The following is a 13,061-nucleotide window of genomic DNA, read 5'->3' on the forward strand; positions in this document are numbered from 1 at the left end:
CTCTCAGTGATTTGACATTACAACCAGCATCTGATTATTGACCTTGAGGGTTTGGGTCCTTCTCATTGACTCTGTCCAGTTCAGTCTCTTTCGTCTCTGTGGTTCCTGTGTTCTTTCCTGTTTCTCTCTGTGCGACTTGTGCATTTATTTCCATACATTTTCTTTTTGTGACCAGCTTTACATATTTCCCTGTGTGCAGGACATGTTGTTCATCCGTGTTTGCCTCCACATCTTGTGTATTCTGCTAGTGTCTTTTATTTGCTACAAATAATCTTTCTCCCTTTTCACATTTGCTTCATTGATTCCTCATCATCATTAGCTTGTTCTGCTACTAAATGAGTCTTTTCAGTGGATACTTCTCACTCTTACTCAAGTTATTGACATTATACCTTTTACTTCTGCTTGAGGAATCATAAGTTCTTGTACTTATACTTGAGTACAGATTTTGTTTGCTGAAAATGAAAATGACCAGCACAATAAGCAGACGTGTGTTTATCAGCATGTGAAGAAATCATTCTGAGATTTGTTTATGACAGACCCTAGAGAAACGTTTTAAACACACTCAACAACAAATAGAGCAATAAATGAAACACAAGTTCCTTGAGCCTTTTTTACTATCAATATTTGTTTGTATCAAGGTTTTGTAGCCTTATACTTGATAGTTTCAATTTAAGTAAATTTTGAATGTATTTACATAAAATTTAACTGACACACCCTCTTACCAAACTAACCAGGAAGAGACAGACTTATTTCTCCTGTCATACTGACTCTCTTCTCTTTCAACAAAAGCAAAAAAGAATCAGCGATCAATGAAGAATGAAGAGAAGCACTTTCAATGAGGATTTTTCAGAAGTTTGTTTGTGAAAAGACAGCTGATCTTTGTGATTATTGTGGTTATTAATTTTTGTAACCATTGTGTATAAAGTGAAAGTAAAGTTCAGATTGCTGGATATCAAACAGAGAAAATGGCTTCACTGTCTGAAGATTATATTTCTTGTCCTGTGTGTCATGAAATCTTCAAGGATCCTGTTTTTCTGTCCTGTAGTCACAGTTTCTGTAAAGAGTGTCTTCAACAGTTCTGGAGAACCAAGGAAGCTCAGGAGTGTCCCGTCTGCAGGAGAAGATCCTCTAAATCTGAACCTCCATGTAATCTTGTGTTAAAAAACTTGTGTGAGTTTTTCCTGAAGGAGAGAAATGAGAGGCGTTCATCAGGATCTGAGGAGCTCTGCAGTTTACACAGTGAGAAACTCAAACTCTTCTGTCTGGAGGACAAACAGCCGGTGTGTTTAGTGTGCAGAGATTCACAACAACACGACAATCACACATTCAGACCCATCGATGAAGTGGTTTCATCATATAAGGTAAGACAGATTTACAGATGAGGATAAACACTAGTTTAAACGTACAGTATGTATTACATATAAGATCGTATCACATAAATTTCTAGTATCTTGAAATTTTTTTCTTTAAATCCCAGGAGGAGCTCAAAACAGCAGTAAAGTCCTTACAAGAGAAACTCAAACACAATAAAAAGATTAAAGGAGAGTTTGAAAAAACAGTTCAACACATCAAGGTGAGGATTGAGTCAACTGTCATGTTTACAAGTTTGATTAGAACTGATTTGTCATAATTACATGTTCCATTATTGACTGAAACACACACACACACACACACACACAATGTTTGTGTATAATGATGATCTCTGTCAGCTGGTTATTCAGCAGTGGGCGGGACTAATGCACCAGAGCTAATCCCATTGGCTAGTGCTCACCTTTCGCAGTTTCATTTTAGCTCATTAGTTTGGGCGAATGCAGATCATGTGATTAATATTCATGAGGGCAATAACCTGGTAGCACAACATTATGCTTCTACCTGAGGATTTGATTGATAATGTGTATTTTCACACTACACACACAGAACACCTACTACTACAGTTATAGTACGGCAGAAAGTTAAAGTTGTAGTTCACTAACACACATTCCCCGCTCACTCTTCATGCTGCTCCAGAATCAGTTCTTTGAGATGATTGAAGTGAATGTGATGTGATTTCAGTCTCAAGCTGAGCACACAGAGCGTCAGATTAAACAGCAGTTTGAGAAGCTTCATCAGTTTCTCAGAGATGAAGAAGAAGCTACAATCACTGCACTGAGGGAGGAAGAGGAGCAGAAGAAGCAGATGATGAAGGAGAAGCTGGAGGAGATGAACACACACATCTCAGCTCTTTCACACACAATCAAAGACATGGAGGAGATGATGAAAGCCAAAGACGCCTGCTTTCTGAAGGTCTGATTTCACATCATTGATTGATTGATTGATTGATTGATTGATTGATTGATTGATTGATTGATTGATTGATTGATGTTTGTTCTGCAGGACTTTCCAGTCTCAATGGAAAGGTGAGTGATCTGCTGGTGTCTCTGGTCTCTCTGGTTCTGATCCAAAGCCACTGCAGTTCTGACTCATGAATGTTCTTCCAGAGTCCAGATCTCACAGCCGGATCCACAGATGGCTTCTGGAGCGTTGATTCATGTGCCACGGTACTTGGGCAACCTGCCGTTCAGAGTCTGGAAGAAGATGCAGGACATCGTCCAAAACAGTGAGTCTGGAGAAGATCTGAGCTCTCACACACACACTGGAAATCACACATGGGTTTCTCATGACACAAAAGCATGTGATTCTTGTGAATCTTCAGACTGAAACACTGAAGCTCAAATATAATATTGTGAACTCAATGAACTTCATATGTATTTTTAAGATCCTCAAAGAGTTTCCATTATGATGGTTTTACTAGAGGAACCATTGACAGTCTCTCGAGTTCATGAAGATAGTTATTAATTTTGTAATCTCCTCACATAAAGAATGTTCTTAAAAATCATATTATGTTATAAAATACAGTAGGGCAAAAAAGTATTTAGTCAGCCACCAATTGTGCAAGTTCTCCCACTTAAAAAGATGAGAGAGGCCTGTCATTTTCATCATAGGTACACTTATAAACTATAAGAGACAGAATGAGAAAAATCCAGAAAACCACATTGTCTGATTTTTAAAAAAAATATGGTGGAAAATAAGTATTTGGTCAATAACAAAAGTTAATCTCAATACTTTGTTATATACCCTTTGTTGGCAATGACAGAGGTCAAACGTTTTCTATAAGTCTCCACACTGTTGCTGGTAGTTTGGCCCATTCCTCCATGCAGATCTCCTCTAGAGCAGTGATGTTTGGGGGCTGTCGCTGGGCAACACAGATTTTCAACTCACTTCAAAGATTTTCTACGGGGTTGAGATCTGGAGACTGGCTAGGCCACTCCAGGACCTTGAAATGCTTCTTATGGAGCCACTCCTTCATTGCCCGGGCAGTGTGTTTGGGATCATTGTCATGCTGAAAGACCCAGCCATGTTTCATCTTTAATGCCCCTGCTGATGGAAGGAGGTTTTTACTCAAAATCTCATGAGACATGGCCCCATTCATTCTTTCCTTTACACGGATCAGTCGTCCTGGTTCCTTTGCAGAAAAACAGCCCCAAAGCATGATGTTTCCACCCCCATGCTTCACAGTAGGTATTCTTTGGATGCAACTCAGGATTCTTTCTCCTCCAAACACGACAAGTTGAGTTTTTACCAAAAAGTTCTATTTTGGTTTCATCTGACCATATGACGTTTTCCCAATCCTCTTCTGGATCATCCAAATGCTCTCTTGCAAACTTCAGACGGGTCCGGACATGTACTGGCTTAAGCAGGGGGACACGTCTGGCACTGCAGGATTTGAGTCCCTGGCGGCGGAGTGTTACTGATGGTAGCCTTTGTTACTTTGGTCCCAGCTCTCTGCAGGTCATTCATTGGGCCCCCGGTGTGGTTCTGGGATTTTTGCTCACCATTCTTGTGATCATTTTGACCCCACGGGGTGAGATCTTGTGTGGAGCCCCAGATCGAGGGAGATTATCAGTGGTCTTGTATGTCTTCCATTTTCTAATAATTGCTCCCACGGTTGATTTCTTCACACCAAGCTGCTTACCTATTGCACATTCAGGCTTCCCAACCTGGTGCAGGTCTACAATTTTGTTTCTGGTGTCCTTTGACAGCTCTTTGTTCTTGGCCACAGTGGAGTTTGGAGTCTGACTATTTGAGGTTGTAGACGTGTGTCATTAATACAGGTAATGAGTGGAGGACAGAGGAGCCTCTTAAAGAAGTTACAGGTCTGTGAGAGCCAGAAATCTTGTTTTTTTTTGTAGGTGACCAAATACTTATTTTCCACCATAATTTGCAAATAAATTCTTTAAAAATCAGACAATGTGATTTTCTGGAATTTTTTTTCTCATTCTGTCTCTTTAGTTGAAGTTTACCTATGATGAAAATTACAGGCCTCTCTCATCCTTTTAAGTGGGAGAGCACAATTGGTGGATGACTAAATACTTTTTTTTGTCCGACGGCTTCTCAAACTCTTCACCCGAGTCTAACTGGAGCCCGTTTTTTTTTATTTATGTTTTTATCCTCACTATTACACACTTTTGCAGCCATTAAAATAGTTAATATTTGTTTTTAATGTCAGTAGTTATATTTCATTTAATTTCTTTATTAAGTTAATTTAGAAAACAGTTTGGAGCATTTTAAACAATAAAGTTTTTGTTTTTTAAAGTGACGACCAAGCGGCCGACAGTGAGTTAACCGCATGTTTGATCACTTTAGCCTCTCAAATCAACACTTGACTTGTCTTGTAGCGTGGCCACATAAGGGGAAGCATATTTATAGTAGATCAACTAATAAGAGTGATTAGTTGGTCATTTGTTTTAAATGCTTTCTCCTGTGTTCTGTATTTCTTCCTAACCTGTCTGTGTTATTGAGCTGAATATCGACCCCAGAGTCGCGGGCTGTCTAAGAGGGACGGTGAGGACTGTGGAACAGCTGGTTAAGGTGGGCTCTATGGTGGAGAAGGACTGTATGGGAGCGAAGGATTACTGGCAGAAAGTGGACAGTCAGAATAAAAGACCAATGAACGTCAGTTTTCCAAAAACTTGGCAGGACTCTCTATAGCTCAACCCCACTCCCTAAATTCTCTTCTCTTGGTGCCTGTAGTAGTAAAAGGTAAAGAGGTGAAGGCAGTGGTGGATACAGGGAGTACCTTCACACTGATGCAGGAAAAACTTTGGAGACAGCTAGGAGGTGAGGCTTCATCAGACACCCCAGGTTCACCTCAGCGCTTCATCATGGCCGATGGAAAGGTGCACCAAGCTATGAACCAGAAAACCATCTGCTATAAATGGCATGATAAAGTGTGCAGAGTGGAGACATATATAATGATGGATGATCACCTGGCGTTTTCCATTATAGCTGGCTTGGATTTCTTGAGGGCGGCTGAAGCCATCGTGGATGTCTGCCAAGGTAGATATGGCCTGAAAATGGGGAAAGGATATATATACTATCCCTTTTTATCCGCCCTGATTAATCCGGAGCTGTCTGCGATGCCGGTGGGTGAAAGAGGATCCCAGTCTTTACTACGCCTTACCTCACACCTGGGAACCACCACTCACAGCCTTGCAAACTGAGAGTGCATCGAGATGGGACTCCGACAATCATGAGGAGTTGTTGAAGCTGATGAATACCTGGCCACGCTCCACATCGAATGTCCTGATGAAATACCGATGAAATCTAGAGCTTACAGGGTCTCACCCACCAAGAAAAAGATCATTGATGACCAAGTGGACCAAATGCTAAAAGACCACATCATTGAAACTTCCTGCTCTCCATGGTCTTCACCCGTAGTCCTGGTACCCAAACCTGACGGCACCACATGGTTCAGCACACTGGATTTGCAGTCAGGATATTGGCAGGTGGATATGGAGGAAGGGAGCAAAGAAAAAACAGCCTTCATCACCAACCAGGGGCTATTCCAATTCCGATCCATGCCATATGGGCTCCGGAATGCCGCTGCCACATTCCAGAGGCTTATGGAGAAGGTTCTGGCAGAGTTGAGAGGAAAATTCTGTTTTGTGTACATAGATGATATTATCATCTATTCCCGATCATTAGAGGAACACACAAAACACCTGAACTCCATAATGCAAAGACTAGAAAAGGCATCTCTTACCCTTAACATGAAGAAGTGTCACTTCTTTAAAAGACAGTTGAAGTTCCTGGGCCACATAGTCTCAGAGAAAGGAGTGGAGGTTGACTCTGAAAAAACACTGGCCGTTGCCCAGTATCCTCCTCCCAAAGACCTCAAAGCTCTCCAACGCTTCCTGGGATTAGCAGGCTGGTACCACAAATTCATTCCCCATTTTGCTGACATTACTGCACCTTTGAATCAGCTGAAAAAGAAGGGAGTAAAATGGGACTGGACTTCTGAGTGTCAAGCCAGCATGGATACCATCAAACAAGTGCTACAAGACCCACCGGTATTGATGCAGCCAGACCTTAACCAATCTTTCCAGGTGCATACGGACACCAGTGATGTAGGTTTAGGAGCCATTATCACCCAGCAAACACCTGAAGGGGAAAGAGTAATAGCGTATACTTCTAGGACATTATGAGGAGCAGAACTAAATTACTCCACCTCTGAAAAAGAGTGTCTGGCCGTGGTTTGGGCAGTGGAAAAATGGAGGCATTACCTCCATAAATGTCAGTTTGACATTTACAGCGATCATGCTGCTTTAACCTGGGCCTTCAATAGCCCCAAGACCTCCTCTCGACTGACCCGATGGACTCTTAGGTTGCAGCAGTTCAATTTCCCAGTACATCATAGGAAGGGATGTCTCAACCTTGGGCCTGATGCCTTGTCCAGAGTCTGTGAAGCTGAGGAAAGGGAAGATGCACACTGTATGACCATAACAACGACGAGGTGCTCATCAGACATACCTCACACACTAGCAGAAATTTCGTTAGCACAAAGTACTGACAGCACATTGGCTCACCTGAAGTCAGACCCCAAAGTCAGGAAAGTAAAAGACCAACAGAGTACTTTTGAGGTCCAACAAGGAGTGTTATATCGTCGGGTACCTGTAAAGAACAACGGAGACAAATTCCAATTGGTTGTTCCTCAGGCATTAATTACCGGCTTTCTTCATTACTTTCATGACAACCCACTAGGAGGACATCTAGGTCGACTGAAAACGCTTCTGAGGCTCTTGGAGGTGGCTTGGTGGCCGACTGTCCGCAAAGACGTCTGGCAGTACATCAAGGTTTGCGATATCTGTCAAAAATATAAACACGACAACACAAAACCCAGCGGCTTTCTACAGCATACTCAAGTGACAGAACCAGGTCATACACTGGGCATGGATTTAATGGGACCCTTTCCCCTCAGCAAGAAGCAAAACACTTACCTCTTAGTGGTAGTTTATTACTACACCAAATGGGTAGAGATGTTCCCCCTCAGGGATAACAAGACACAAAAGATTGTCAAAATTCTAAGGGAAGAAGTTTTTACTCGTTGGGGGGTTCACAAATACTTGATATCAGACCGAGGAGCACAATTCACCTCCAACATACTGGCTGAGTTATGCAAGACCTGGGGAAGTATCCAAAAACTCACCACCAGTTATCACCCTCAGACAAACCTGACGGAGAGGGTAAACCGGACATTAAAAACAATGATTGCATCATAATGGTCCCACAATACCATCAAGCCTGGGACCAGTGGTTACCTGAGTTAAGATTCGCCATTAACACTGCACACCAAGAAACTACCGGTAGAACACCAGCAGAGTTGATGCTGGGCAGGCAGCTTCTCGGACCGCTGGAGAGGTTAATCCTCAAACCGCCCACCCCAGACCAAACCTCGTATAATCTACTGGAACGACAGAACATCATTGCAGAGGAAGTAAAGCAAAGAGTGGGTGTGCAGCAACCCAGACAAGCTAGATATTATTTCAGCCGGGCGATCTAGTCTGGATAAAAACCTCATATCTCTTCTGCTTCTAATAAATTATCTGCTAAGCTAGCGCCCAAGTGGGAGGGATTGGCTGAAATAATGAAAAAAATGGGGCCAATAAATTACACAGTTCGTTGGGGTGACCCACTAAAAACAGACATTGTAAATGTGGTTAACCTGAAGCGCTGGTTTGGACGATCTCCTCCGATGCCGAAGGCTGAGGGGGGGGATCTATGTAGCATGGCCACATATGGGGAAGCATATTTATAGTAGATCAACTAATAAGAGTGATTAGATGGTCATTTGTTTTAAATGCTTTCTCCTGTGTTCTGTATTTCTCCCTAACCTGTCTGTGTTATTGAGCTGAATCTCCCGTCTCGCGAGATTTGTTCCGGGCCAGACGGAGTGTCACGTGATGACGCGTCACCCAAACAGGAACTGAGGGGGTGTTTTTAAATATATAGTGCCGGCAAAACCGAGGAACGGGAGCGCGCTCATTCATTCACGATACGGACCTGATCGTATCGGATTACCTGGGTTTTTTGGCTGGCTGATTTTTGGAGCATGGACTGCCGATCTTCTGTGGAGTATACCCGTTTCCTGGGTCTGTGGATTACTCATACCGGAGGACTTTAAACAGCTAGACATCACACAGATACTACTCACGGATTTGTCATCATTGCCGGTGAGAGCGATCTGACTCGGTAAATAGTACACGCTGGACATAGAGACATATGCACCTCCTCACACACACACACACACACACATTCACAACTGTGCAAATGTTATTCGGGGTATTATATGTTGTCTTGTAAATACACTGGTGATTTTGGCTATACGGCTTGGTTTGTCTTGTGTTTTATATCCCTCCATATTTTTGATTTATCTAAAAGGAACGAGTGTTCCCAATAATTAGTGTAAACTCCCTATAGCGGTGTAGTGGATTGTTACAGTCTTCCTTTTAAAAAATCCATAGATATAAACACTTCAAGCATATGTTAGTTTAAACGTTTATGCTACTATCACCACCACAGTAAAAAGGCATTTTTGACAAGTTGAGGCAGGCTCACAATGATCTGACGCAAATGTTAGGATTGCAATGTCGCGTGCAGCTATTTTTTTGGCTTTACTCTGTAAACATGAAAATTTAAACATAATTATAATGTTTTGAGAGTTAACTTGTGTAATTGTTGCATTAAGCTATGAATAAATAAACATTTATTGATAAGAACTATTTCATATATTATAGCATGAACGATGAGTAGTCGAGTAACTCGAGTATTGTTTTAATAAGAAATTGACTAGCAGAAATCAGTAGTCGTGCAACCCCTAGTGCATTCACACCAGACGTGAATGAAGCGTTAAGCGCGAATTATTTACATGTCACGTCAATGCAAAGACACGATAGACATTCTGCGCCCCGATTTGCACAAATGACGCGTTGAAAAATCTCAACTTTGACGGATATTCGCGCCGCGTTAACCAATCAGGAACTTGCTCTAGTAGTGACAGCAATGAGGACACAATCATATGTGGATACCCGGAGCTGTACGACACATCTTCATACTTTATAGAAACAGAATAAAAAGGATCTTGCTTGGAAGAAAGTGAGTGAGGAGGTCGGACAGTCTGGTGAGTTGTAAAAAACGCTCTTTACTCAATTTGAGCTGTACATAGAGTGATTTCAGGGTGATTGAGACACTTTTTGACATTGAAATGACTTTTTTCAAAACGTGTCCCAATCCCCCTGAATTCACTCTATTGAGACTACAAGCTAGCTAAAGCCGGCAAATTGAGCTTATTCGCCGTATTTTAAAACAATCATGCCGGCCATTTCTCAGCGAGACGAGCCGCTGGCAGAAGCCCCTCCCATGATGAGAATTCATGTCTGTTGTGAAGTGAATTTCACATGAATGAAGCGAGTAAACTCAAAATGTTCAAGTGTCGCGCGAGTAGTGTGATTTATTTGCTTCATTCGCGTCTGGTGTGAACACACCATAAGAATGTCGAAGTCAACTGAGTCTTCATCTGGGTGCTCTTTTGGACTTAATTGAATGATTTGGGTTTTAACGTTATTAAAGGATTAGTTCACTTTTAAATAAACTTTTGCTGATAATTTACTCACCCCCATCTCATCCTAGATGTCCATGTCTTAACCGCCATAACTTCCGCTAAGTGAGTTAAAAATATGTGCATGGTCATAAATATATAGATTGTAGATGCCTCATTCTATTGATCCATGCAGGCGCTAATGAGGCATCTACATATACATTTATGACCATGCTCGCATTTTGACCTCACTTAGCGGAAGTTATGAGAGATGAGACACAGAGACAGAGTTAACAGAGATGATCACGTTCGTCTGATAAGCGGTAAAGGAAGAACCTGCTTCAGTTACACAGAGATTTATTACATCTTAAAACATTAACATGATTGATTAATCATAACTCACACACACACACACACACACACACACACACACACACACACACACACACACACAGACCCAGTTTAATGAAGATGATCAGATGAAACCGGATTCATACAGATGCAGTTTTTCATCTCAACAGCTCTGATTGTTTGATTGTGATTTAATCTTTTCCAGAATATCAGTTTCTCTTGATGAGACACAAATGTTTGAATCACACATTTAATGTTTGTCTCTGATGCCATTAAACACTGATGATAAAAATGAGTGTGTAACTAAAACACTGACAGTGATCAGAGGAAAATGTCTGATGTGTTTGATCAGGACGAGTGTCATAATTCATAATCATCTGTGATTGGTTCACTCTTGATCATTATATGAAGATCAGAATAAAAACAGCTGTTGATTGTGTCTCATCAGCTCCTGTGATTCTGGATCCAAACACGGCTCATCCACATCTCGTCCTGTCTGATGATCTGACCAGTGTGAGATACATCGGGAATGAACAACTGCTTCCTGATAATCCAGAGAGATTTGACCTTCATGAGTGTGTTCTGGGTTCAGAGGGTTTTAACTCAGGAACACACCGCTGGGATGTGGAGGTTAAAGAGAGTTTAGTCTGGAGTCTTGGAGTAACTACAGCATCAAACCAGAGGAAGGGACGTGATTTCTTTAACACTGATGTCTGGAGTGTGCAGTACGAACTGGGTGAGAAAAGGTTTGGTTTTCCTGTTAAACAGAAGCTTGATCGTGTGAGAGTTGATCTAGACTATGACGGAGGAACGGTGTCATTCTCTGATCCTGTAACTAACACACATCTACACACATTCACAACCACCTTCACTCACACACTCTGTCCATTCTTCTGTTGTTGTTTCTCCTCTCTGCGGATCTTACCGGTCAATAGTCAGTAAACGTTACACCTGTAGGTCTGGATCGAGCTGATTTCATCTTTTACAGTGATCTATGTTTGTATGTGTAAATCTTCTCAGAAATGTTCTTAAAGGGACAGTTCACCCACAAATGATAATTCTGTCATCATTCACTCGCCCTCATGTCGTTCTAATCCTGTATGAGTTTCTTTCTTCTGATGAGCACAGAAGCAGATATTTTGAAGAATGTGTGTAATCAAACAGTTTCTGATCCCCATGACTAACATAGTATGAATAAATGACCATAATAAAGAACAAAAAGGTGTGTCCAAACTTGTGCCTGTTTATTTCCTCCATGAATATTGGCTTGCTGTCAGTGATAGACAGTGTCAGTGATGTTGAGCTGGTGCGTCTCCTCTCCTCTCTCTGGGAAAAGGCTGGATGTGTGGAACAGAAAGAGGAAAGAACAGGATGTCTGACGGAGAGCAGGGCGACGGGGACGGGGAATTGTCCGGAAGGAGCAGAGGGACGTTAAGCAAGCAGTCGCTTTGAGTGATAGGCGGCAGGAAGTGTGGGCGTCGGTCTCTCCTCTTTTGCCCCTCGCATTCACACACTGGCTCCGCCCTGATGCCACGCCCACCAGAGTCGCTCCAGTGTCGTTCTGTGGTTTGTTTCCTCTTCCTGTCTGTTATTTCTAAACTCTGTATCCGCCGGCTGAGATCTGACGCCTCGTCGTGCATTTTTACGTGTTTATTTTTGTTTTTTCTCGTCGCCTGTCCGCGCCAAACTCCTTCAAACAAGTAGTCTTCTTTTTCAGTCCTGATTCCCAGATCTCTGCTGCGGGTCCTCACTGTAGCGTTTAGCCGTCCGTCGTGATGCCAGTGCTGAACACTGACCGTTTGCGGCTGTTTATTCATGGATATCTCATCATCTTTCTGAGGCTTTGGACGTAACATTTTGTGTAATGGCCTGTCTCGTGTCTGAATGCCTTTGAGTCCGTTTAAGGGAGCGTTTCGGTGAGGTCGACCTGTTAACGGCTCTGAGCGGTCAACAGACTGACCCGATGTGTTTCGGGTTGTGTTTAAGACTGAACGCAGGCTACGATGGGGTGGTAAACTAGCAGACAGACCCGTCAGACCCACTGTACGGAAGAGCGGAGCGGGCCGGAGGTTAACCAGCTGACGCTTACCATCGTCCTCCCTAGTTTTGACAATGATCCCAAATCCAGAAGATCTCCCTGGAGTTTCGTCCATGCTGGAGTCTGGAGGAAGAACAGAGGTCAATGTTTTCAACTCCACAAAAGCCACGTTCACAGATTAAAGTAATTTAGGTTAAAATAAATACAGGTTCTCCTTCACTCTAACTGGGTCATTTCATTGGTGTTTCGTGTTTGTTCAGTTTGGTTTGTTTTCACTGTGTTCTGTTCCTGTTTTGCCTGCCTGTGTTTGTTTGGTTGTTAATTAGTTTCACCTGTTTCTGTTCAGTTGATCGCCCTCTCGTTGTATTTAAGCCTCAGTTTCTGTTGTTTCATCGTCTGGTATCGTCTTTTCTTTATGTGGTTGTTCATTAGTTTGCTCCTGTGATCTTCTTTATGTTACTTTGTGGAATAAAAAAGAAGTGTTTGTTTGACTTCTCCTGTGTTGTGCGATTATTACAGCCACAGTGTGACAATTGGGCTATTTTTTATATATTTTACCCAGGGGCTGGTTGAATATAAATAACCCAGAAATGGTTGTTTTTAAACCAACATTTTTAGAGTGATGTTTAGATTATAACAAAGGGTAAAATTAATGATTATAAGATTATTATAAATGAGTAACACATTGATGACAGATAGAAAGAAGGAAAGTACTTTTCTTTGACTTTAGCTGCAATCATAAAAAAGCATGATGGTATC

General features: G+C 42.0%; 1 protein-coding gene across 1 annotated transcript in view; it reads left to right on the top strand.

Annotated features, from left to right (window-relative positions):
• Positions 1-965: 965 nt before the first annotated feature.
• LOC307135851 (uncharacterized protein) overlaps positions 966-13,061 on the top strand; it is a gene marked incomplete at its 5' end in the record, with an annotated part of 28,556 nt that continues 16,460 nt past the window's right edge. Inside the window, 6 exons of the mRNA XM_079832547.1 lie at positions 966-1,361; positions 1,478-1,573; positions 2,053-2,283; positions 2,374-2,396; positions 2,478-2,596; positions 10,713-11,198. Coding sequence (XP_079688673.1) covers positions 966-1,361; positions 1,478-1,573; positions 2,053-2,283; positions 2,374-2,396; positions 2,478-2,596; positions 10,713-11,198 — 1,351 coding nt within the window. The remainder of the gene's footprint in view (positions 1,362-1,477; positions 1,574-2,052; positions 2,284-2,373; positions 2,397-2,477; positions 2,597-10,712; positions 11,199-13,061) is intronic.

This window comes from Gobio gobio (genome assembly GCF_949357685.1).
Source record: "Gobio gobio genome assembly, chromosome: 1".
Classification (NCBI taxonomy): Eukaryota; Metazoa; Chordata; class Actinopteri; order Cypriniformes; family Gobionidae; genus Gobio; species Gobio gobio.